Source organism: Girardinichthys multiradiatus, chromosome 24, assembly GCF_021462225.1.
Source record: "Girardinichthys multiradiatus isolate DD_20200921_A chromosome 24, DD_fGirMul_XY1, whole genome shotgun sequence".
Lineage (NCBI taxonomy): Eukaryota > Metazoa > Chordata > Actinopteri > Cyprinodontiformes > Goodeidae > Girardinichthys > Girardinichthys multiradiatus.
This window is the reverse complement of record NC_061816.1, coordinates 19,373,519-19,399,989: the sequence shown is the minus strand read 5'-3', so window position 1 is coordinate 19,399,989 and position 26,471 is coordinate 19,373,519. Positions and strand designations below refer to the sequence as shown.

The 26,471-nt window shown below is 39.9% G+C and overlaps 1 protein-coding gene across 5 annotated transcripts in view; it reads right to left on the bottom strand.

The window, feature by feature from the left end:
* Window positions 1–26,471, bottom strand: part of dmd (dystrophin) — a 361,839-nt gene that overhangs the window by 117,633 nt on the left and 217,735 nt on the right. For all 5 annotated transcript variants that reach the window (XM_047355828.1, XM_047355826.1, XM_047355823.1 and 2 more), the window contains 10 exons: window positions 23,904–24,016; window positions 20,454–20,582; window positions 17,472–17,664; window positions 16,455–16,600; window positions 10,741–10,841; window positions 9,837–9,948; window positions 9,638–9,751; window positions 9,326–9,481; window positions 9,076–9,246; window positions 6,445–6,627 (listed from right to left, as the gene is read on the bottom strand). In XM_047355828.1, coding sequence (XP_047211784.1) covers window positions 6,445–6,627; window positions 9,076–9,246; window positions 9,326–9,481; window positions 9,638–9,751; window positions 9,837–9,948; window positions 10,741–10,841; window positions 16,455–16,600; window positions 17,472–17,664; window positions 20,454–20,582; window positions 23,904–24,016 — 1,418 coding nt within the window. The remainder of the gene's footprint in view (window positions 1–6,444; window positions 6,628–9,075; window positions 9,247–9,325; window positions 9,482–9,637; window positions 9,752–9,836; window positions 9,949–10,740; window positions 10,842–16,454; window positions 16,601–17,471; window positions 17,665–20,453; window positions 20,583–23,903; window positions 24,017–26,471) is intronic.

Here is a 26,471-nt window from a genome sequence, read left to right as displayed (position 1 = left end):
AGTTTAAATAGATAGGAGTTATTAAAAATGGCAACATGTTCCCTGTTGCTTGGTTTAGTTTCATGTTATGGTTTTTTGTTTATGTCTTTTGCACCAGGTCAGTTTGCCTAATACAGTTCATCGATGTTAATAGTCTTGATTATGTTGAAGTGTACCTTGATAGGTGGCAGATTAAGTCACACAATGTCTATCAAATAGCAAAAAATGGCTAAGGGATATATTAACATAAGATCATGGAACATAAATGGATGTGGAAATCCAATTAAAAGACGAAAAATTCTGTCCTATCTAAAATCAAAAGGCGCCGATATTGCTTTCATTCAAGAATCTCATATTATTGGGGATGAAGAAGCAGCAAAATTTAATAGAGATTGGGTGGGTAGGGCGTACCACAGCTCCTATTCAAGCAAACGAAATGGTGTAATGATCCTTGTTAATAAGAATATGAGTTTTGTAATGCTTAAACAGCATAATGATAAAAAAGGGCGTTTCATATGTGTTGAAGCCTTGCTAAATGTAACCAGGACTGTTCTGTGCAACATATATGCACCTAATCAGGAAGAACCTGACTTTTTTCATGAAATCAACAGTGTATTGGGAAATACTGAGGGTCATATTGTTCTGGGAGGTTATTTCAACCAGGTGATGGATGGATTTATTGATAAAAGTACGTCGAGGGGTAGACCATCACCCAAGGACAGGGCTGCAATCCAAATGCTAGCACAAGACTGGAACTTAGTTGATATATGGAGACTGACAAACCCGCGGGAGAGAGAGTATGCCTTTTATTCACACAGTCATAAGGTATATTCCAGAATTTACTTTTTTCTAGAATCTAACAAGTTAGTGGAATCAGTAATGAGCTGCGAAATAGGAACAATTATTATAAGTGACCATGGCATAGTGGAGTTACACCTAGATTTCAATGTAGGAAAAGAAAGGAAAGGACGTTGGAGACTTAATACCATGCTACTTCAAAATGAGGCATTTAGTAATTCAATTCTGGAGGATCTCAATATTTTTCTCCAAGTAAACACTGGTTCCACAGACAATATAGCCTCACTATGGGAAGCGTCGAAGGCATACATAAGGGGAAAATTCATTGCTTATGCATCGAAGATTAAAAAAGAAAACACTGGAAAGAAGAAGAAAAACAATTGGAAAAAGAAATTAGTCTCTTAGAGAAAAAAATAGCAAATAATTATTCATACCATTTATATCAAACACTTTGTAATCTCAAATATCAGTTACATGATTTATATAACAAGAAAGCTGAATATGCCTTATTTAGACTAAAAACTAAATATTATGAAGTTGGGGAAAAAACCGGCAGGTTATTAGCGAGACAACTTAAACAAGATAACTCCAATAACATTCCATTAATTAAGAAGGATGGTGAGACATTCATCTCAGCAAAAGACATTAATAAGGTCTTTGAAGAGTTTTTCATAAACCTTTACACATCCACTAATAAGCCTGACACCGAAGAAATCAATGTTTTTCTCATCCTTGAAGTTACCCACCATCTCCAATGAGCAAAGAGAAAAGTTAGATTTCCCATTCACTCTGGAAGAAATCAAAGCTACAATTATGTCTATGAAGACTGGGAAATCACCCGGCCTGGATGGATTCCCAGTTGAATATTACAGAAAGTACATTGACACCATCGCCCCTGTGCTGCATGAAGTATACAGAGAAGCTTTAGAATCAGGCTCTCTGCCTGGCAGTCTCAATGAGGCTCTAATATAACTTATTCCCAAAAAGGACAGGGACATCTCCGATCCATCTAACTTTAGGCCCATCAGTCTGATAGGAGTAGACTGTAAAATACTAACAAAGACGCTAGCATCGCGATTAGAAAAAGTACTCCCAGACATCATAGAAGAAGACCAGGTAGGCTTCATAAAGAATAGAAATGCAGCTGACAACATGAGAAGGCTTGCTCACCTAATACACATGAATCACTCTAATTTAGTCCCTGTTGCAGCGTTCTCTTTGGATGCTGAGAAAGCCTTCGACCGCGTGGAGTGGGGGTTTCTTAAGACGGTACTCCCAAAATTTGGATTTGGATCTGTGTTCTGCAAGTGGGTAGAAATATTATACTCTAGGCTAAAAGCAGCGGTTATGACGAATGGTCGGCTGTCCAATTTTTTTCAGCTTTCCAGGGGGACAAGGCAGGGCTGTGCCCTGTCCCCATTGCTTTTCACGCTGGTTGTAGAACCATTAGCAGTTGAAATAAGGGCCGACCCAAGAATTAAAGGGATACATGCAGGGGGGAAAGAGCATAAATTCCTTATGTATGCAGATGACATCTTAGCCATTATAGCAGATCCGACTGAATCTATACCGACATTGTTACAATGTGTTGGATCATACTCAACATTTTCAGGATACAAAATAAATTGGAATAAATCTGAGTGTATGCCAATATCTAAAACATGTAACTCTAGAGATATTACACCATTTAACTTTAGGTGGGTCCCCTCTGGTATGAAATATCTTGGAATACGACTGCATTTAAATCTAGAGGAAATAATGCTCCTGAATATGGAACAACTACTTTTGAAGATTAAAACAAATCTTGCTAAATGGGGTAAACTGAAGCTTTCTTTATGAGGAAAGGTGAATGGAATTAAAATGGTGATAGCCCCATTATTCAATTATTTATCCATGATGGTGCCTGTTGATATCCCACTCCAAGTTTATAAGCAATATGAGACTTATGTTAAGGATTTCCTTTGGGAAAAGAAAAAACCCAGAATTAGCATTAGGAAAATGTGGTGTGCCAAGGACATAGGGGGCATGGCCCTCCCTAATTTAAGTCTATATAATCTTCCATTTGAAATGTCTAGATTGGCCAAATATTATGAAAAGAGAGAAACAAAATTGAGCTGGATGAATATTGAGGAAGAAATAGTGAGTCCTTTCAGGCCAATGGATGTCCTTTCTCATGGTTCAATAGACAACAGACAGCCTCTCCCCACAAACCCAGTACTAGCACATTCAAAACTAGTATGGAAGGAGGTACATAAGATTTGCAGGATGTCACATCTTAAACAGCTGCATTCCTCATTGTGGTATAATCCCTCGATCTGTGTTGGGAAAAAAACTATTTACTGGAAACAATGGGTATGAATGGAATTCATAAAGTAGGTGATTTATATACAGATGAGGATTTTATATCCTTTTCAGAATTCATGTTCAGGTATAATATAAAAAGAGATAATTTTTGGAAATACCTACAGATTAGAGACTGTATGGTTAAAGAAAATTTCATACATAAGGACAACCAAATATAGGATTTTATGGACTCATCTGGAATCAAACACAAAGCTTCCACATTTTAGAAATTATTTAATGGCATGCAGAGGGATCTGTGTAGGGGTCTGAGAATTGCCTGGCAGAGGGACCTTGGCTGCATTTTTAATGATGATGACTGGCTGAGAATACTATCAAGTAATGGGAAATATATTAAAGAATCTAGGGGAAAATTTCTGCATTATAAGGTGGTGCATAGATTCTATTTTACCCCATCTAGACTTCATAGAATGGGTCTACTTACCAATAACCTATGCTGAAAATGCAAAGTGGAACCAGGAACCTTTTTACACGCAATCTGGGACTGTAAATACATTTTCCCATGGAAAACAGTAAAACATCACATTGGAAAGTGGATAGTTGTGGCGATACCCATATCACCAAGATTATGTTTATCGGGGGACCAAACAGGGATGCCTAATATGTCGAAACACCAAAATACGGTGATGCAGGTGGGGGTGGTCGCGGCTGCTAGAGTGATCCTCAGGCTATGGAAATCTGCATCTGTCCCGAATGTTAAAGCTGGATGGAATTAATGTTGGAAACAACAAATGTTGGCCAAGCTAAATAATGACACAGAAAACTTCAAGAAAACTTTGGACTGTTTTCTCTCCTGCAATACTGGGACAAATAAATACCTCAACTGAACAGGCAATTTGGAAAATACTGATGGAGAATATTTGTTTATTGTGGCTGTTGCTGTTACCGTCAAGGATGTTTGTACACACAGATCTTTTTATGGAACTTTTATGTTATTAATCTAATATGCACTGACCTGGTTGTTTTATTTTTATTAGATCTTTGTTTGTTTGTTTGTTATTGTTCTATTTTGGGATTGTTTTTGTTTTATGTATGTGTTCTGAAACTAATAAAAACTTTAATAACAAAATATATATATATATATATACTGCACGGTGGCGCAGTTGGTAGCACTGTTGCCTTGCAGCAAGAAGGTCCTGGGTTCAATTCCCAGCCTGGGGTCTTTCTGCATGGAGTTTGCATGTTCTCCCCGTGCATGTGTGGGTTCTCACCGGGTACTCCGGCTTCCTCCCACAGTCCAAAGACATGCCTGTTAGGTTAATTGGTCACTCTAAATTGCCATTAGGTGTATGAATGAGTGTGTGCATGGTTGTTTGTGTGTTGCCCTGTGATGGACTGGCGATCTGTCCAGGGTGTACCCTGCCTCTTGCCCATAGACTGCTGGAGATAGGCACCAGCTCCCCTGCGACCCACTATGGAATAAGCGGTAGAAAATGACTGACTGACTGACTATATATATATATATTCAGGTGAGCCACTGCAGTTAAGGGAGGGGCTGAGTGTCTCAGTTATTGCAGCGCTGTTGTCTGAAAAAAGGCAACAACTTGGGGAGACGAGAATAGGTCTTTTAATATCTATTTTGACCCAAATGGGTATTTCTGAATGATTAATTTTTTAGGTATCAGTTATATGGATAATTTTGTCAACTGTAATAACGGGACATAAAGAAATTTCCAAAACCTACCATTAAAAACAAGAGGGAGGATAACGAGGTGAGATGGAACAAACACTTGATGCTGAGAACAAGTAGCAGCAGAGAGACAGAGGATCTCAGTTCTGCTATAAATTCAAACAATGAGCCATGTTGCATGGTGTCACACAAGCATCTGCTCAAGATTTGCATGTTAATTAAGTTTAGATGCATGTGTAAATGAGTAAGTCGTCCATGTTAGGTTGGAGTCTATAATAGCTGCACTGAAATAAAGTATTGTGGCAATATAAAAAGCAGGGAACTCAATGTAGGCAGATTTCATACATAATGGGAGTGCTAATATTTAGATACAGTTCTGATTTTCCACCCGTGTAACTTAACAACCAACATACTGCCCTTGTTAGCACACCTGAGTTTTCCCTACTGATGTAGGTCAGAAGGTCTGTTGTAAAACCGGCTCACTGATCTCAGCCTGATTGTTTTGAAAGACATTTTAATTGCATTCAAATTGGACCCAATTGTTTTACATAAACAGCTAATATTAATACCACTTGAATTTTTCCACATTTTTGTCAAGTTACAACCAGAACCTTCTATGCATCTTATTAGTTCATAATTGTGAAGTGGAAGTAAAATTGGTTTGTTTTTCATGGTTGTTATGGTTTCCAGATTTCAGGAGGTTTTCAGGCATAAATCTAGACACTGAAAACGTTGCCCATTCTGCTTTGCAAAGTAGCTCAGGCTCGGCCAGTTTGGTAGGAGAAAATCTGTGGACAGCAATTTTCAAGTCTTGCCACAAATCCTTAATTGGATTTAGCTCTGGACTTTGACTGGACCATTCTAACACACAAACATACTTTGGTCTAAAATTATCCACCCACCATCAAGGTTTCTGTACTATAACGATTGATATAACCTTTACATCATAGCTCTGGCTGTACGTTCAGGGTCGTTGTCCTGCAGGAAGGTGAACCTTCTCTCCAGTCTCAAGTCTTTTGCAACCTCTAACAGACTTTCTTCCAGGATTGCCCTGTACTTAGCTCTATGCATCTTCCCATCAACCCTGACCAGCTTTACTGTCCCTGCTGAAGATAATTATTCCCACAGCATGATGCTGCCACCACCACAAAGATCATATACTCTGTTTTTCTCTTCCTTACTGTATTTTAGGGGTAGGCAAAAAATATAAATATATTTGGTCTCTTCTGATCAGACTTTGCTGTGTCCCCTACAAGGCTTGAAGCAAACTGGGCTTGGTTAGTTACCAATTGCCTCTTGGATGCTTCTATGATCCATGCCTTCCTTTCCTGCTCATCCATGTTGGTGGATGACCATACCTTGTCAGGTTTGTCGTTGTACCATACTCTATTTGCAGAGGATAGATAGAACAGTGCTTTTGTATCCACTTCATAATGATGCACTACTTTGTGTTGGTCGATCACATAAAATCCCCTCCAACTGAGTTGAAGTATGTGAATGTAATGTGATCAAATCTGAAAACATTCAAGAGTTCAGAATACTTTTGCAAAGCACTTCCTCTTTGTAATCCTAATGATTTGAGCTGCAGTTTGACTTTATGAAAACGCATGAAGATTAGCCAATAATCTTCTGTGAAATATAGCCAAGAGGGCAAAAGAAGAAACTGGATACTGTACCTCCAGAGTTTTACATTTTCCATCCAGGCGACTACACAAACGCTGGTAGTTGGCTGTTAGTATGTCCAGCTCTGAGCGCAAAGCATCATGGGCTGTGGGCGGGGCCTTGCCGATGAAACTGTTGACGCTGTCGGTCAGGAGTTTGACCTTTAGCTCCTTGGAGTGGACCTCCTCCTGGGCCCTCTAATAAACAGGCAGAAGAGAAGGAGAAAATAATTAATTAATGCAAAGCACATTTTCACAAAATCAAGAGTGTTTTATAAAAGGCAACATATATATACACACATATAGAATGATTTCCCCGCAGGGTTTGGAGCAGAAACAGAACAAATAAAAGGAAGGTGGGAGTAATAAGCGAAGCAAAAAGTTTAAAAGGGAAGGAAGATATGAGTGAAATAAGGAGAGTGAATCTGATTGTAACTTTTTCTTTTTTTGTATTTTTGCACTCAGCGGGGTGAGAGACTTCTTCTGCCAAGGCTGTTGGAGACATCACAATGTAAACAGTGCCACAGGGAGAATTCACAAATCTATTATATTCAAGTTATGCAAACTAAACAAAAAAGATGTTGGCAGTGGATGGAAAATCAATGCAATTTGATACAAAATTGAAGAATCTGGGGAGCAGAGGGAAGGCACTGACGAATAGGACACAAAGCTGTGAGTGAAAGAAGGATTTCAACAATAAAAGCTCGGCTGCCTAGAGGTGTTATCAGCCCTGAATTATTCACATTCAGGAAGGAAGTGACAACAAAAAGGAGAGTCTGTCAGACCTGAGGCCTAATTGTAAATCAAGCTTGAAAGCCAGAATATGATTTCACAGGTGAAGCCCTTTTTGATAAATATCCAACGACTGTTCATATTCAAGACCAGAGTGCCTTGCAAAAGCTTTTTATTTTAATGGATTTGATGTCATAGACCAAAGTAGTATATAATTGTGATGTGGACAATATTACATTGTTTTCAGTTTTTTTTATAAACCTTACAAATTGTGGCAACACATGTATATTTTGTGCCCCTCAGTCAATACTTTGTTGACTCGTCAGGTTCTTCATCCCGTTGGAAGGTGAACCTCCATCCCAGTCTCCAACAAGTCTTCTTCCAGAACTGCCCTGTATTTACATCTATCCATTTACCATTTAAAAAGGGGAAAAAGATATTGCAACCAAGCTGGCCATATCTGAAAAAAGTGAATGTCCCCCTTGTTAAGGATTTGGAACTCCAACAAACCACAGTGATGTGGTTTATATCAACAAATGTAGAAAACATAGAACAGTCTGGAACTTTCCGAGCAGCAGAAGGCCTACCAAAACTACTCATCAACAACTCATCCAGGAGGTCACTAAAGAACCCAGAACAACACCTAAAGCGGTGCAGGCCTCAATAGTCTCAGTTAAGGCCATGATAAAGTGTGATTCAACAGTAAGAGAGAAGCTGGGCAAAATTGGTGGACCAAAATTTGTCCAAAGTGATGCTAAATATTCACTGTTTGTTATCACAAACTGCTGTTGGCACTTGAAGCTGCCAATATATTAGGTTTAAGGGGTGGTTACTTTTTCCATATTGGGCCAGGTTGGTTCTGAGAGATTTCTACTTTTAATAAGCAAAATCAACATTTAAACACTGCATTTTATTGAAGTTATTTTTGTAAAATTGAAAGAAATATTGGATAATTTAATGCATTTAAGTTTGACCAAACGGAAAAACAGAAGAAATCTGTAAGGGTGCAAATACTTTTTTACAGCACCCTTACCCATGTGGTTCATTGCATATTAGTTCATCTTGAATCCAGATCTAATTGAAGATCAGAACACAACATACAGATCCAATAAACCCTCTAATGTTCCATTATACCCCCCAGGATGATTGTGTATGGCCACATGTTGGTATTTTGTGACAATGTTCTATTTTTAGGCAGTGCCCTTCCCAAAAGAACATATTTTTCCTTGTACTCACTCCCTGCTTGGACATTTTGGCTGCCACAGTGGCTGTCTTCTGCTTTTCTAGTAGCACTCAGAAGCATTTAGAAAAATTGTTTAGGACGGGACATTTTTTCAAGGAAATAAATGGTCCAGCTGATGCTTCGCTCAGTAGAAGTTCTTTTGGTAAGATATAATCTTTAGGAAGTCAGTGTCCACTCAGAATTTTAAACTAATTTCTAAAAACATTTTAAGAATAGAATATGACGACCTGCGTTTTTAGCCAGTTTGTCCCCATTTTGCTGCTAAAATTCAACAGCCTGACCCTTTAAGAACTGACTACACTGGACATTTAAAGGCGAGCTGTGCTGTCTGGCCTTTTGGAGAATGGTCTTGTGACAAGAAGAGTAGCATAGAAGTAAATTTTGGCCAAGAAAACTCAAGAACAAGAGTGGTCAGCAGAAGCAGAAGACCAGGGCAAAGATGAGATTCTCTGATTAATCTTCTTTTTAATTGTTTGGGACATCTGAGGAAAGGGGGGAGCTATCGTAAGTCCCGTTTGGTGTCACCAGTGAAACATACAATCTATGCATGGATTGTCATCCAACGAAGAGGCTGGAGCGTTGTATATGCAGGTTAGTCGCGCTAGTGTGTTTTAACTTAATTTTCCATGTTTTATGATCTTAAACCTTCAACAAAAAGATCACAAACACACCTTGAGCTCCTCGACTGCCTTGCGTAGCTCTTCAGGTGTCTTGTATGTGAAGTCTCTCTCCAGATAGTCTTCCTCGGCCTGGTTTATCCATTCTTGCATTTCTTGCATCTCCTTCCTCAACGCCATAGTCTTGTCAAGGCCCCCTTTGAGGGCAGACTTCTTTGCATAGGCCTACACAGAGGAGGGAGGTGAATGCCAACAAGGGTGCAGAAATTCGTAGAAAAATGCTTTGTGTCTAGTTGTTACACACCTGTTTGCAGACATTCTCCCATTGAGCGTTCAGTTCATCCAGTTCTTTCTGGATGTGTATGGCAAAGGGGGGCTCCGCTTCTTTCTTAAGGTATAGACCTACTTCGTTGATTCCATTCACACTGGGTTGGATGGTGTGGATGTCATTCACCAGAGCCTAGTCAAAGTACAGGGAGCAATGGCTCAGATAATTCTTGGACGTCAGGAAATATTTTGTTGGTTATCTGGGCATTATTCAAACACCCTTCAAAAGATATCATTGGCAGTTAAAATCTAATGATGGAGACAGCAACAGTTTGGTTTGTTTTCTTACTGTACACTGCTCTAACTGTTTCTCCAGAGCTTCAGAGTCTCCCAGAGCAGGCCACTCCTCGTTCAGAAAGACATCCACATCAGCCATCCATTTCTTCAGAGTCTTCACATCATTCTAGCAGAGAGATGTAGACAGGAAGTCAGACTAGAGTAACATGCACATTATTCGGTCCAAGCAAGTCTTTTTGAAAATATCTCACCTCAAACTGCATCAGTTTGGCCATGAGCTCCTGGATTTTCTGGACACTGTCGGTTAGGGTGGAGCCCAGTCTTCTCCAGCGTGCCATTATGGCGTCTATCTCTATGCGATACCTACAACAGAAGAAAAACTCCTGTGGCCATCACAGCTTGCCTGTCAACCAAAATATCGTTTAAAGTCCACTTTTCCCCATAGTTAAGAGTCACTGAAACTTGGACCACTGGCAATGAACTCTTCAGATCTCAACTCAATTACGAAACGGGTCAAAAAGCCTGTGGATAATGGTTTCTGAATAATGTGTATGTTCAGATCTGTAAAAAGTATTTATCTTTCCTTTTTTACCCACTTAATTTATCAGAGCAAACAAATTTTAATCACAGCATTTACTCGTATTTACTCAGATAACCTAAGTAAATACAAAAAGCAGTTTTCAAATTATTGTTTTACCCACCATCAACAATAACTGGTTGTACCACCCTTGGCGGCAACAGCAACCATACAGCACTTGTAGCAACTGGCCATGAGTCTTTCCATTCACTGTGGTATGATTCTGACCCACTCTACTTTGCAGAAAATATTTCAATTCAGTCACACTGGAGGGTTTGAGTATATATGGCCTGTTTTAAGTCATTTTACAGTGTTTTGCCATTAAGGTGTTGGAGCTGTTGGTGTGCTGTGGAACATTGTCCCGCTGTAAAACTCAGGTGTGCATGAACTTAAAGTCACAAACTGATATCTTTCTACCATAGCGTCATTGCACAGGGGTAAACTGTGCGACCCATGTATGAAGGCTACAGTCCTCGATTCAACTGTTCGATGTGTAGACTTTTTCCACCTGAGCAGTTTATTGTGTGACACCACGTATGCAGTGCCTTACAACAGCATAGGATCTTTACTTGTCTTACTTTTGGCTGATGTCTGGTGGAGCTTTCTGAAAGACCTGCTCGACAGCTGATGTCAGGTAGTCAACCTCACCCTGGTGTTCAGCCAGGGCCACCTGAAGAGCCTGAAGAGAAGGAAGTGGACATGAACAACATGAGAACGAGAAGATAAAGGAATGACAAAGCAAGTTGTCCAAAAATCAAAGCAAGTTGTCCAAAAATCTTTATCGGAAAACATTTTGCTTTACGGTGAAAAACAGAAGGAAATCTGAGCCTAGTTTTAAGATGGTATTTAAACACATGGTTATGTGTAAAGAGTCCAAGTCCAGAGAGTATTGGAAAATTATACCATGTTAGGTCATTTCAGATGTTGAAGTACAACAATTTCTGTGTGGCTCAAAGTCTCACTATGGTGGTGTAATTTTATGGGGGATATGTTTCTGGCTCACCCTGGGCCCCGTATTACCAAACTGAGCAGCGTTTAATCACTGGTGGATGTAAACGACACCTTGTTGAGTCTTAAGGTGGTTATGAAGGTCTAACCTGATACTAGTAAGGTGTGCCTATTAGAGCGTTTGCTGAAATGACATATGCTGTGAAAAATCACATTAGATGATGAAATACGGGAAAGGAGTCCTATACTGTGGCTTGCTTTTCAAGATTTTTTTGAAAGGCTGCATACTAACCTTTGTCTAGCTGTTATGCCCAACCCGTATATTTTTTTTGTGAAAATGAAACCCAATTAATAACTTCATCTTCTTCCTGAAAGTATAAAATATTCCTTTTGACAAAGTAAAATTGTCTCTGGCCACAGTAAAGACCACCAACTCACCTGATGTGACTGCAAGCAAGCAGCAGAGATCCAACGGCGGTGTTTTATGTCTCCTTTGCTTTTTTTAAAGTCCCTGAAACACCTTTCAGCTTTTTATGTTTAGGGCAATGGTAAAGAACAACTGACATTACAAAGCAATGCTTTTTGGATCAGGAAAAAAACCCCAACAATGTTTAAATCAAGGTCTTAAAAAAAAAACAACCAGATCCTACAATTTATCCCAGCAATATTCAAACATCATCACAAAATCAAATCAGGTAAGACTTCCCATAAAGTTATACCATGAAGTTCAATAATGATGTTTTTTCTTCACCTTGGTTTACACAGCAGATTTAACAAGTGGAATATTTTGTATGTGTTTCGTCCGGAGTGAATATTCCTTCTATAATTTAGCTCACAGTGAAAATTAATTTCTATAGAATAGCAGGAAAACCTACTTGCAGATTTAATGAACTTCAACTCTAAGTCATTTATCCATTCTTGTTCATGTTCCTGCACTGCAGAAATCCTTTGTAAAAGTGTATGTGGAGTCTAATTATTGAATTATGTAAGTGATAAATCCTTTTAGGAGCTGTGGATTCACTGTGTCCTAATCCATCCTTATCATGCTCTCACTTATCTCAACTGGTGTCTTTAATCTGAGTTTTCTAAAAATGGGTGTGGAAATAAAGCCCCCACCTGAGGAAAAGCTAATTTATTTCACATATAATGAGAGCTATAGGCTACGAGAGGAGAAATAGTTGAACTGAATAAATAACAGCTTATCAGCATGCAGGATGAATCCCTAATTATTATCTGCAACTCTAATTAAGTTCAGGCTACAGAAAAAGACCGCTATCAAATTTAGCTGACACATTTACACACATTCATAAACACACCCTTGCAGCTACAATGTAATCTTCACTTAATCTAAAATAAAAATCAATGTGACGAATCAAAAAATGTATCTTAATAAATACAGATGATTGCTATGCATTAGGTCACAAAATGTCCAGTCTCTTGCATGGAAATTGGCAGTGAAATTGCTTTTCTACTGCTATGTGAATGTGTGTGTGTATTTTTAGGTAGATATTGAGATAAACGGAGACAGTGACTCGCTCCAGCGGGATTTTGCTCATCCTCCGTAATTACAAGGTTGAAAACACACATACACATACCCCTTGGTTAAAAAGCCATCCTTATAGATGTTTTTTTTTGACTGATTTATTTTGTAGAGCCTGACCAAAACACCGGAGAATTAATAGTTACAAATTCATGCTCAATTCTGATCCATCACCCAGAAATAAAGAAAACTAATTTAACCAGAAGAAGGTCCAATAAGGGTAACCAAAACAAGAAGAAACACACAAACATAATCCCCCTTTCTCAGACATGCACAGTGACAGCTGTGTGAGTCCAGATTACTGCTTGCATGTTAATTAGATGCAGGGTGGACTTCATATACACACAAGTTCTGAATTAAATTACATTACTCTACATTGGATTTCATTTAAATGGTTTTGCAGTCTATGTGCCACTGTAAATATAATAATGTGCTTTTTTTCAGAAATGTATTTCTATATTTCTATAGTCATATTCAGGCTGCTGACTTTACAGTCATTGAAGCCCTCCACCGGCGCAGTAAGCTCCAAAAACTCATTGTTAAACAAGCTGGCTGTTCCGAGAGCTGTATCCAAACACATCAATGGTAAATTAACTGGAAGGAGAAACTTCAGCAGAAAAATGTGCACAAGCAATGGGGATAACAGCAGCCTTTTTCCAGCTAACATATCAACTTTCAGGACAAAATGTTGCATTGATGCCTAATATAGCCCATCCAATAGTGTGTAATGATGAAGAGATAAGTGCATACTATAGTCCAATTAGTGAAATACCAATCATTAAAAAAAAAAAAAAAAAAAAAAAACACATCGCAGTAAAAATCAAATTGTAGACTACACCTAACCTTTACAAAAATGTCTTAATTATGACAACATGAGACACACACAAAGTGAAAATAGCATCTATTTCCTGGTAATTCTAAGAATATTTTGGGAAAACCTCCCTTAGCAAAACATTTTCAGTCAAGGATCACCTTATTCTCATTTAGCACTGCTAACACAAGATGCACCAATTTGTGAGAAAAAATGCAATGCTTCTTATTTAATCCCTTAAAATGTCTTTGGATGCGCCTCAGACACACCCGAGTTAGGATATCCTTTCCCACACATTTCTGATCTCATCTCAGTGATAATAAATCATAGCTCCCCACTGGAACCAGCACTTGAAAGCTGAAACTATCCTTTTTAAATTTATTCTTGGTTTTACCATCCTGTGAACCCACCTTGCAGTTTCCTTGGATGTAATTGGTAGAGTCAGATGTCTGTCTGTATTCCATTTCATTCAAACGTTCTGCTTCAAAAAGGTATATAAAAAAATACCCTCAGTCCCCAGAGGAATAATGTGATTACATCTGATATTGTTGAACCTCGATAATTTCCTTTAGAACTTTTATTCTTTAAACAAGCTGAGAATCCATCCATCACCCTTAACGATCACCATCATGATTTTACAGGTAATGTTCTGTTGCATCAGATACACACAATTTCCTCCCAAGGTTGAAGGCTTAAATCAAGCTTTCAGCTAATGATGCATGACAGCCATGTTTTCCCTCTTTATATCCTTTGCTTGCTACTTTCAGGAAGAAGCATCCTTTTATAAGCTGGCTGCCTTGGTTGTTTACATCACCACTGGCAATAAAACATTACTATTTATAGTAAAAACTGATTAGACCGACTGGCAGAGACATAAAACCAGTCCCATGTTGGTAGTTTTTAGGGATTTGTAAATGTAAACAGTTGTGCTGTCAACACCATCTAGTCATATAGATTAAACAACCCATAACTACAGAGTTTAAATTAAGATTTTCTCCCATCTGCCACAGCGGCTTTATAATCCTGTGGTTAATAAATACAATTTTAACAGTTTCATCGAAAAATAAACTTAATATATGGTGATTAATTTAATAATTGATTCATTTTGTAAAACAAACAAGGATCTCGATCTGCTCAGAATCTTTGCTGAGGGGTGAGTTTAGAGAAACTATAGCCTAGTTTCTCTAAACAATAGGAACAAGTTGGCAGAGCGCAAACAGAGAAAAAGAGCAAAAACCATCCATTTCTGAGAAAAGAGTCATTTTTTTTTTATTGCAAAATGTTATGTTATGAAGTAACCAGTTAGTGCTCTAAACGACAGTTTCAGAGGTTTTAAAACGGTAAATTTTGTGTTTAAACTCAGCCTGTTTTCAACGTAAAACCAAGGCAGCCTACACCTGCATATCAGGGAGGGAAAACCCACAGCTCGTTTATTTAGCGGCTTGTTCGGCTCTGCGCTGGGTTTTGTTATGCGTGTCGGCCAATAAACTGCATATTTGAAGCAAGCACATGGCTACTTAAAGTAGCTGCTATTTAAAAAAGGATGTGTTTCTTGAAGATGGACCAAGCTGAACGCATCGCCCAAGAACTGAACCGTGGCAGAACCAATGACAACGCCAGACTCTCTTTAGATTCTGAATCAGAAGGAGTTCAAGCAGAAGAAATTGATGATAGTGACTGCATAACTTTGGAGAACATTCCTAGTATTCAGCTGACGTTAATTGGGGGCAGAGGAGCTGCAGAGGACATCTTGAGACATCTTGGAGTGAGTTTGACAACTTAAAAAAATATATATATTATGAAGTATCATATTTTCCTTTGTTTCCCCTGTTCAGAAACACATATTCAAAAGGTGTAAACTATTGGCCCATAGCTCTATTCATACCAGCATTCTGATCAGACACACATTGATCACCAACCCCCAAACCGCTGTCTTATTGTCCCACCTATTGAGTGATTGGTTGCTGCAACCTGGAAGACTTGTTGTATTTCTTTGCAGTTTAAAATGGTCCATAAAAACACTCCAATTGAAACGTTCCTTTAAAAAACAAAAAGAGCCGGGAATAACAATGTATCAACAAGTTAATTACAGACCAAGTTGCAGTCATGATGCAATTTGCAGACACAAATAACATGCAGAAATAATTTTTAAAAATGTTCTCAATTTTGTAAATATCAAGTGTTTTAAGTTAAGTTTTTTACTTAGTTTTTCTTGTGTGTGTGTTACCAATAAATCTGGTGTTGTAATTGTTTGGACAGTTGAAATATGTTTTTAAATGCACACAGATATTGTAATGCAGTGCTGTAAATGATCTTTACATGGAAAATGGTGCTGTGAGTTCAATGACTGCAGTTATTGGAGCTTCTGTTGACAAACATTATTGGGCGAGGTGTTGCAGCAAGCTAATCACAGTTATTCAAATTAACAGCTTTTGTTACCGCCCAGCTTCCAGCTTTGAAGCCTGTTTTTTCCTTAAAGTACTTTGAAGAATGCCAAACATTCAAATGGTCATATCTTCTTCAATTCTTTTCGATTTCCACAAGTTTGACATCTTTGGAAAGCGTAGACCCCACTCTTTCAGGATCTGTAAATAACTCAAAATTACCCCGGGTAGACTTGTTCCTGGTTTTGCCACAGCCTGTCACAATTATTGAAACATGGAACAGGCTGTTCAGCAATGTAAATGATCCCAAACATACATCAAAACTGATTTCAGAACGGATAAAATATGCTAATACTCAGCTTCTGGAATGAATGAATTAATGTTATTCATGGTTACGATGAGTTAAGCTAAACTTATGAATTGGAACTGTAAGTACTGACAGCACAACATTCAAGTTCACTAGATGTTTGAGGCATATTTAGACATTTCTTCCTGATTGCTGTCTTACTTTAATTTCTGTCACTACTAAAATTATTGCCTCTAACAGCAAAACCCTTTATGTTTTTCTACCATTGTTCTTGTGTGTAGGGTTAAATCTTTTCTGAGTACCTGAAGGTCCTTCAGCCTCTGCTCCATAATGGGATACTCTGTAACAGCCGTTGATGGGATGGAAAGTTTGGCTTCGCACTGCTGCAACCATGCCAAAAGTGTTGATATGGTCTCCTTATATCGAGCTGGGGGCAAGCTTTCCAAAACTGAAGGCAGAAATAAAGACAGGTTTTAGAGGCTGAAAGGTAGTCTAGGCTTGTTGCAGCTTTGTAAACAGAGAAGATGATTACATACAGAAATAAGCCCCAGTCAAATTATACATAACACCCACTGGCTATGCTGTGGAAGTTGAAAGGTTTGCTTTTAAGTTTGGCTTTAATAAATCTAAAGAAAACTACACACATTCTCTGAATTTCTGGACGTTTTTATTCAAGTTGCTTGGTGGAAATTATTCACAAGACAAGACGAAGTGCTGTTTAAATCTGTTTAAATGTCCTTGCTGTCAAGACAATCTTAAGAGGGCAGGAAGGACTCCTGGCCTTTTTATTGGTTCTCTGCATGTCCAAGGCCCATCTGACATTACACCAATGCAAATTAAATTGGGCAATGAATCATATTCAGTAATTCACTAATTGTAAAAACTGAAAAAAAAAAAAAAAACATCATAACATTTTCTTCCATTGCCTCAACAAGCCACTGAAGGTGGAATTCTGTTTTTCCTTCAAAATCTGCTATTGCAATACATTTTAACTTAGAAAGAGTTTGGATGTTAGTAATTTATTTCAGTTGAGGGTCTATATTGTAAAACTTGGGTTTGGATTTCAAGTTTGAAAACAGAACCAGTTATTCCTGTAAAACCTTTTGAAAAAAAAAAAAATGTATGAGTAACAGAATGATGACAAATGCTGGGAAAATTCAACCACAAAGCTCCACATGAAAGGTTCAGAGAAATCCCAAAACATACTAGTTACCACCAAAGTTTGGTCCATTAAATTCTACCAAGGTAACCTGATTTGGACCTGGTTTCTGTAGTGACAGGATATGTTCTGCTTACAGTATGCATGTCTACGTTCTCACCCAGTTGTAGCTGCCTCTCTCTGGCCCGCAGATCCTCCAGGACCTTCCGATAGTGTTCTTTGAAGGCAGTGATGTCAGCATCCAAAAAGGCAGAAGGGTCCTCCTCTCCTTCCTTTTCATCTTTCAATTCCTTCAACTGCTTTTCAAGGAGGTCCACCTGGGGCTGCAGGGAGGACAGGCGAGCCACCTCCTCCTGTTGACACAGAAGGGAAGGATATGAGCAAAGTTTTGAGATTGAGATTTTGGAGAATGTTAAAAGACTGCACCTAAAGATCTTCAGGGCAAAGCCTTCAACACTGTTGGACATATGTCTTGTTAAATTTTGCTACAGATTGGGGGGAATTTAGGACTTTGACTGTCAACTTCTAACAATCCTAAATCCTTTTCACTCCATTTGAATGTCAGTTTCAGAGTGTAACGAGATCTTGTACAGTTTTTCTTGTTAACGTGAAGTATGTAAACCGCTATGCAGTTGCATCCGTCTTTGACTGGTGCGGTACATATAAACTATATTTAAGGGCCCTAAATATGAAGATGTGTGCTTTAGCTCGACACCCTGTCGCATCAATGTTTAGGACTTTTATTTTGGCGTAATAAAGGAAGTAGCTTTTAATTGGCATGTTGTGTTGATGGAGTCGACCAAAAAAGATTTCCAGTTGTGCAGCTGAATGAGTTGTAGGCACTATAGAAACACCGTGACAGGCTAACCATTAGCTGCTAACAATGTTACAGTTAGCATCTGCTTTACAGCTTCTCATTGTACGAATCTGAAGAAACCAGACTGGATTCTGTCTGGTTCAGAATCTAAAATACTCAGTTGGATATTTCTACCCTGAATAGAATTTTTTGAAATCTTTATTTCCATCCATCCATCCCCGCTTGTCTGTGTAGGGTCACAGGGGAGATGGTGCCTATCTCCAGCTATCATTGGGCGAGACACAGGGTAGACCCTGTACAGGTTGACAATACGGATTCTTAGTTTTTTCTCCATATTCCTAAAATCTAAAAGATTTTCTGCTGTAGAACTGCACCTAAATGGCACTTTAACATTAAACCCATCTTCAACTAAGTCCTGAAAAAGCCTTTTTATTCCATATAATAGTGCTTTATCATCAATAGTGACAATGATGGGAGTTAAACAGTTTTTTGTTATGTAATTTTTAGTTTTTAAATGAAATGTCCTTTACTTGTACAATTAAAAAGACAAAAGCCCCATGATCTTTTCTACATTCACAGCCATTAACACAAGGTTCTTTGTTAACCAAGGCAGAGTGATGAAATCATAGTGAACAGGGAAGAATCTCACTGATCATTTGTACCGTGGGATACCGTCCATGCACTGACACACTTTACGTCCATTAGAAAAATGACCTGGTCTGAATGTTAGAGAGGTGGCAATAAACTGTAAATAAGGTAAAAAATATATATTTTAGTCTTTGTTTGAAAAGGCTGTAAACCACAGCAGGATGACATTTTGTGACACTGCATGTGAATCCTTCACTCCCACTGTGATCAATAAAGTTACATGGGGTTAAGAGTAGAGCTCAGCAATGCCAGACCTTATCCTTAATGTCTTCCAGGAGTGCAGCTTCTTAGATAGTGTCTCTGTCAGGTGATGAAAACTATTAACCCCTTAGCAGCGGAAATCTTGTATTCAACAAGGATGCGCACCAATGCCTCTTGTAAAACTGCAACAGTCAGTATCCTCGGCTCACAAACCATTAAACTGTGTAATTAACAGGAAGGTGATTAAATACAGTGATAAAACAACTTCTCACTCTTTTTTACTTTGTTGCTGACATCAATTTCAAGATTTGTTTAATTATTCAAAATACAATCAAGTTGGTAGAAAAGACACTTTGTACCTCCACTGCCAATAAGGTTCCACTCCTTGGGACCTCTGGCTATTAGGAACAAATTTAAATTTGTAGATTTGCAAAGTTAGGAGAGTAAACGCCTACCCCAAAAGATTTGTTGTTCAACAGAGTTTTGACTCAGGCTGAATACAAATGCATGCCACACCTTTCAGATTTACATTTGTAAACATTTTTGAAAACTGTGTTATCCTTTTTCTTCAACTTTACACTTGCACTTTATGTTGGTCTATCACCTAAAATCCCAATAAAATACATTTAACTTGACAAACTGCGTAGGGGTTTGAATACATTTGCAGGGAACTGTAGCAGCAATAAAATATGTGCTCCCATGGGTGTTCCCATGGCTTTACAGACATCTGACAACAGGAGTGATCTAACCCTTTGCCTCAGTGATTTACAACACTTACTGTAGTGAAGAGATGCAACCCATCAGCAGTGATCATTTTCAGGGCCATAAGCACCTAAATGATGGAGCAAGCAGAGCTACTACTCTCTCTATCAGGCAACCTTATAAAAGTCTTTGTTAAATATCAGAAATAACTGCTAAGTTTTATTCAGAGTTGTTTAGATCCAACTCACCTTATAAAAGTTGCTTCATCTCAACGAGATCTCTTTAGTCCGTATTTTTCCAAAATTAATCCTCAAATTTTAATAACATTATTAGATGGCCATGTTCATGACTATTCAAATCTCCAGTTTTACCAGCTGGAACTATAGGGAAGCTATCTTAAGCAGGGTTTCTTCTTTTAACTGAAAAGCACATGCTGCAATGGTTTTTATGCTGTACTGAACGGCACTACGAAGTAGAAAAATTGTTTTCTAAACCAAAGAGAATGAGTAACAGGGAAGTACTTACAGAATAAAGCTGTGGCAAGGTGCATGGGGAAAAAAATCAAATGGGTATAAAAGTACTATAAGGTTAAGGAACAGGAAAAAAATTTAATAAATGCATTTAAGCAAGAAAATAAAAGATTTAAAAAAAGATTAGAATCACTATACTGTGGTGTGAGATCTTCTGGTACTACTTGGCAGCCAACACTGTGGGGCTGAAAAGCTTCTGAAGTACCATTATGGATAAAGTTAGGCTTCTTGTCGCCTCACTCACCCGACATCGGTCCAGTTGTACTTTGAGGGGTTCTGGTTCTGACGCTGGAGGTGCCTGGACTTTGAGCCAGTTGTCACTGCTGTCCACTGCCTGCTCACTCTGCTCATACAAGCTGTAAAAGGCTAGCACCTGCAGCACAAAAACACAATTTACATAAGATTTACTTCTATTTCCACTTGTTTATCACACATATGCATTAAAAATGTTGTGGTTTTCAAAGGAGCTGCAGGATAACTGCACAATTCTATTCAGTGCTTTATTCCTTTGTACTCCTATTAACTCATATTACCTTTGTAAAGTAAACTAATCTGGATGCATCAATACTAACTGTACACTGTTGATCACTCTATTTTATTAGAGCCCCTGGAAAACTGGGTCGGCCTTTCTGGAACAGCACTCGATTGGTTTAAATCCTACTTGAAGGACAGGGACTTTTTTGTGTCAGTAGGTAACTTTACATCAGAGACCACAAAAATCACACGTGGCGTTCCCCAAGGGTCCATCTTAGGGCCATTCCTATTCAATATCTACATGCACCCCCTAACTCAGATTATAATAAACAACAACATTAATTATTATAACTATGCAGACGACACACAGCTATACGTGACGATGTCACCAGGTGACTATAAACCCGTTCAAGCGCTGGGTAAATGCTTAGAAGAAATCAATACATGGATGTACAACACAGCTTCAGTTAATACAGCTAGAAACCACCAATCAGGCTGGAAACCTGGGTGTAGTGATGGACTCAGACCTGAACCTCCATAGGCACATAAATATAGCAACAAGGTCAGCCTTCTATCACCTAAAGAACATCTCCAGGATTAAAGGACTAATGTTTCAGGAGGACCTTAAAAAACTAATTCATGTGTTCATCTTTAGTAGAATTGATTACTGCAACGATGTCTTCACAGGTCTGCCTAAAACGTTGATCCAGAATGCTGCTGCCTGCGTCTCACTAGAACTAAGAAAGTGGAGCACATCACCCCGGTTCTAAAGTCCCTACACTGGCTCCCTGTAGCTCAGAGAATAGAGTTTAAAATACTTCTGTTAGTCTATAAATCACCGAATGGCTTAGCACCAAAATACATTACAGACTTATTGCTGGCTCAAATCTACTCTGCATACCCAGAACCAGAACCAAACATGGAGAAGCAGCTTTCAGTTCTTATGATCCACTAATCTGGAAAAAACTCCCAGAAAACTGTAAAAGTGCTGAAACCCTAAGTTGCTTCAAATCAAGATTAAAACCTTATTTTTCTTAGTTTTCAGACCAACGTTCCTTTCGTCCCCTCCTTGAACCATCACCTTAACGTGGTGGAGGGGTTTGAGTGCTCAAATGATTCTAGAGGCTATGTTGTCTGGGGCCTAAATGCCCCTGGTAGGGTCTCCCATGGCAAACAGGTTCTAGGTGATGGGTCAGACAAAGAATGGTTCAAGAACCCCTCATGAAGAACACAATATCGAGGCACGTGACGTCGCCCGGTACGGCGGAGCCGGGGTCCCACCTTGGAGCCAGGCCTGGGGTCGGGACTCGTCGGAGAGCGCCTGGTGGCCGGGTTGCTCCTCGCGGGACCCGGCCGGGCCAAGCCCGAACGAGAGACGCGAGGCCATCCTCCAGTGGGCCCACCACCTGCAGGGGGAACCGTGAGGGACCGGTGCAAAGAGGATTGGGTGGCGGACGAAGGTGGAGACCTCAACGGCCCGATCCCCGGATGCTTAGGCTGGTTCTAGGGACGTGGAATGTCACCTCGCTGGGGGGGAAGGAGTCTGAGCTTGTGCGGGAGGTCGAGAGATATCGACTAGAAATAGTCGGGCTCGCCTCCACGCACAGCGTGGGCTCTGGAACCCATCTCCTTGAGAGGGGTTGGACTCTCTTCTACTCTGGAGTGGCCCACGGGGAGAGGCGGCGGGCTGGTGTGGGTTTGCTTGTTGCCCCCCAGCTCAGCCGTCTCGTGTTGGGGTTTACCCCAGTGGATGAGAGGGTCGTATCCCTGCGCCTTCGGGTTGGGGAGAGGTCTCTGACTATCATTTCAGCCTACGGGCCGAGTGGTAGTGCAGAGTACCCTGCCTTCTTGGCGTCCCTGTCGGGGGTGCTAGATAGTGCCCCTCCCGGGGACTCCATTATTCTGCTGGGGGACTTCAACGCCCACGTGGGGAATGACAGTGACACCTGGAGAGGCGTGATCGGGAGGAATGGCCTCCCCGATCTGAATCCGAGTGGTGTTTTGTTATTGGACTTCTGTGCTAGTCACGGATTGTCCATAACGAACACCATGTTCAAACATAAGGGTGTCCATCAGTGCACTTGGCACCAGGACACCCTAGGCAGGAGGTCGATGATCGACTTTGTTGTCGTATCATCAGACCTTCGGCCGCATGTTTTGGACACTCGGGTGAAGAGAGGGGCTGAGCTGTCCACTGATCATCACCTGGTGGTGAGTTGGATCCGCTGGAGGAGGAGAAAGCCGGACAGACTCGGCAGGCCCAAGCGCATAGTGAGGGTCTGCTGGGAACGCCTGGCGGAGCCCACGGCCAGGGATGTATTCAACTCCCACCTCCGGGAGAGCTTCGACCAGATCCCGGGGGATGTTGGAGACATAGAGTCCGAGTGGACCATGTTCTCTGCATCTATTGTCGATGCTGCTGCCCATAGCTGCGGCCGTAAGGTCTGCGGTGCCTGTCGTGGCGGCAATCCCAGAACCCGGTGGTGGACACCGGCAGTAAGGGATGCTGTTAAGCTGAAGAAGGAGTCCTATCGGCTGTGGTTGGCTTGTGGGACTCCTGAGGCGGCTGACGGGTACCGTGAGGCCAAGCGTGCTGCGGCCCGGGCTGTGGCAGAGGCAAAAACTCGGGCCTGGGAAGAGTTTGGTGAGGCCATGGAGAAGGACTACTGGTTGGCCTCGAAGCGATTCTGGCAAACCGTCCGGCGCCTCAGGAGGGGGAAGCAGTGCTTTGCCAACATTGTTTATAGTGGGGGCGGGAGACTGCTGACCTCGACTGAGGACATTATCGGGCGGTGGAAGGAATACTTCGAGGATCTCCTCAATCCTGCCATCACGCATTCCGTGGTGGAAACAGAGGCTGGGGACCGCGACCCGGTCCTGGATAAGCGGAAGACGACGAACGAACGAACGTTCCTTTCGTTTTCTTATCCATCATTCTTTATTTATTAATTACCTTTATGTCACTGTAATGTACTTTGCCTATTAGGTTTTTTATTTTTCTTCATGTGTGCACTTTGAATTGTCTTGCTACTGAAATGTGCTATATAAATAAACTTGCCTTGCCTTACATTCTCTCCTTTTTGTTAAATAAACAGACAATGTGGGAATTGGTTGTTTGTTGTTGTACATATGAGTACCGACCTGAATAATAACAGATCATTTTACCATGTCTTGATCTATAGAACCATAGACTTGCAGGATGTACAGGCATGTTGTGTACCTTTGTCTGGTAAGCCAGCCATGTCAGTCGGTCCGCCAACAAGACACAGAATCCCGCCCAGCGCTGGTTCAGTTGATCTGCTGCCTGTGCAATGTCATCTGCACGGCTCCCCTCTGCAGAGAGTTGGAGTTGTTAGTAATGTTGAGATGAGAAAACAAATAGTAGGTTTCTTATGCCCTCCAATAAGTACATATATAAAATAACTTAGCTATTAGTCCCAACAGGTATCCAACCTAAGCTGGCTATTAGTGAAAAAGTAATTCCATCCTAAACATAAAAAACTGTCCGTTCCACCCTTGGCGGCAACAACTGTTATAAGGCATTCGCCATAAATAACAGGTCCAATACATCATCATGGAGGAACTGTGGCCCACTCTTTGCAGAATTGTTTTTAATTGAGACACATGTTTAAAGTCATATCAATGCATGTCAATGAGATTAACGTTAAGACTTTGATTAGATAACATAAACCGATGGCAGGACATTCTCCTTTAGGAGCAGAATGTATGACTCCATCAATAACAGCAATGAAGATCTATTTCTGAAATGAATGAGGCAACTGTGGCTCAGTAGGAAGAGTAGTCGTCTTGCAATCAGAAGGTTGTGGGTTCGATTCCAGCTTCCTCCTGCCATATGTTGATGTGCCCCTGGGCAAGGCACTTAACCTGCCTACCGATCTGCGTATCGGTGTATGAATGTGTGAGCGTTAGTGAGTGCGATTGGGTGAATGTGGCGCTAGTGTAAAGCGCTTTGAGTGGTCTGTATAACTGGAAAAGCGCTATATAAGTTCAGTCCATTTACCATTTAAATGCTGTATTAGTTTCACATCAGACAAAACCAGGAAACAAAAACTTCCACTTTAGTCTTGACGGTCCAAATAATTTATTCCAAAAGTCTGGGGAATAATCAAGATGTTTTTAGCACGTGAGATGGACCTTTTTTGTTTTTTAGTCACCGGTGGTTTTCACCTTAGAACCTTTCCATGGATGCTATTCTTACCCATTTTAGAAACTACTTTTAACCCTTTCCACACTAATATTTGAGTTGATCATCTATTGCATTTTTTTCTTGAACTTACAGGTCTGGCAGTAATTAAACCAGGGTACAATTTGTGAAATTCAACTCAGCTTTCCAAAAAACGATTATAATCACTGATAGTTCATGATTTAACTAGGTGGGCGATTACTTTTTCACAGAGGACCAGACTGGTTTGGAAGATTTTTCCCCTTAATAATTAAAATTATAATTTAGAAAACTGCTTTTTGTACATTTGTCTGATACTAAGATGTGTTCAATGATTTGAAATATTTCAATGTGACGAAAAACAAAACGGACAATTCTGTAAGGGGACAAATACTTTGTAATACTGCTGTTATAAAAATAAAATCTTCATTGGGCTCGACACCAGTGGAGCTGTCATTCACAGTGTTATCCTTTAAAGTACTTTTTAATTACCAAAGAGGTGTTGTTCATTTCCACACAAAAAGCCCTGCCCCGTGAGTTTAAAGGTCTCAGCTCACCAATATGCACCACTTTAAATAGTTAGTGCACTGGTTTTGAAGAATAATGTCCAAATATGTAACAAAGAAATGGAAGTAAACAAAAACTCCCCTAAGGTCGTCACCAGGGGGAAGCATAGTTGGTGGAAGACTGCTCGACTATACCTACGTCAGTTTAAAGTCTCTCCACTAAAAAGTAAGTTATGAGGCAGACTACAGCCAGGATACCTCAAGGATTTTATTCTGTCCAGTCACACTGGGAGCATTCAAGAGGATGTTCCTGCTGTTGTCTGAAAACATGGGAGGGTGTATGAGCCACAAAACCAGGAAGATTGAGCTGACCGAGCAGCTGAATAAAGAGTTATCTCCTGACAATTATGTTGTCATTTATTGTAATTTTGGTTTTTGAGATGAAATAAGCTTGTTCCAGGTGTTGAGCAGATACATCATTTTCTGTGGTATCATTATGTTTACAGACTTTAATATTAAATTCATTCATAATTTTACTAAAACATGTTAATGTATAAACATAGTTGAGTTACTTAGAGCAGCGGTGGTAGATGCAGCATGCTAATAAACTCTGTCCGTTATGACTAAAAATCTAACAGCAATGGGCCGAGAATGATTATTGAAGCGATTATAAATGGATTTACTCCATACAATAGCTGCTAGCCAGGGCAGTTAAGAGCACTACACTGTTTTTTCCTGCCATTGTGGGTCCATGTCATTGACTCCTTCCTTCTATACTATTTAATGTTTATTTTGGGAATGACAGGACAGATTATTTATATTTTCTAGTGTGTTCATAGCATGTTTGTCGGTGTAAAATGGATTTGGGATGCATCTCTGAGTTAAAACTGGAACACTGGAAGCAGAGGGGAAATTGACAGTTACTGATAGATTCCTGTATGGTCACACTACTCTTTAATGTTCACTAAACCGGGGAGCCCGTTTTGGCATTTATTCTACAAAATAGGCAAGTAAGCAAACTTATTTGGATGCCAATAAAAAACATAAAAAAATATCACAACCCCTCCATGCATCTCTCTGTGCTAGCAACCTAGGCTTT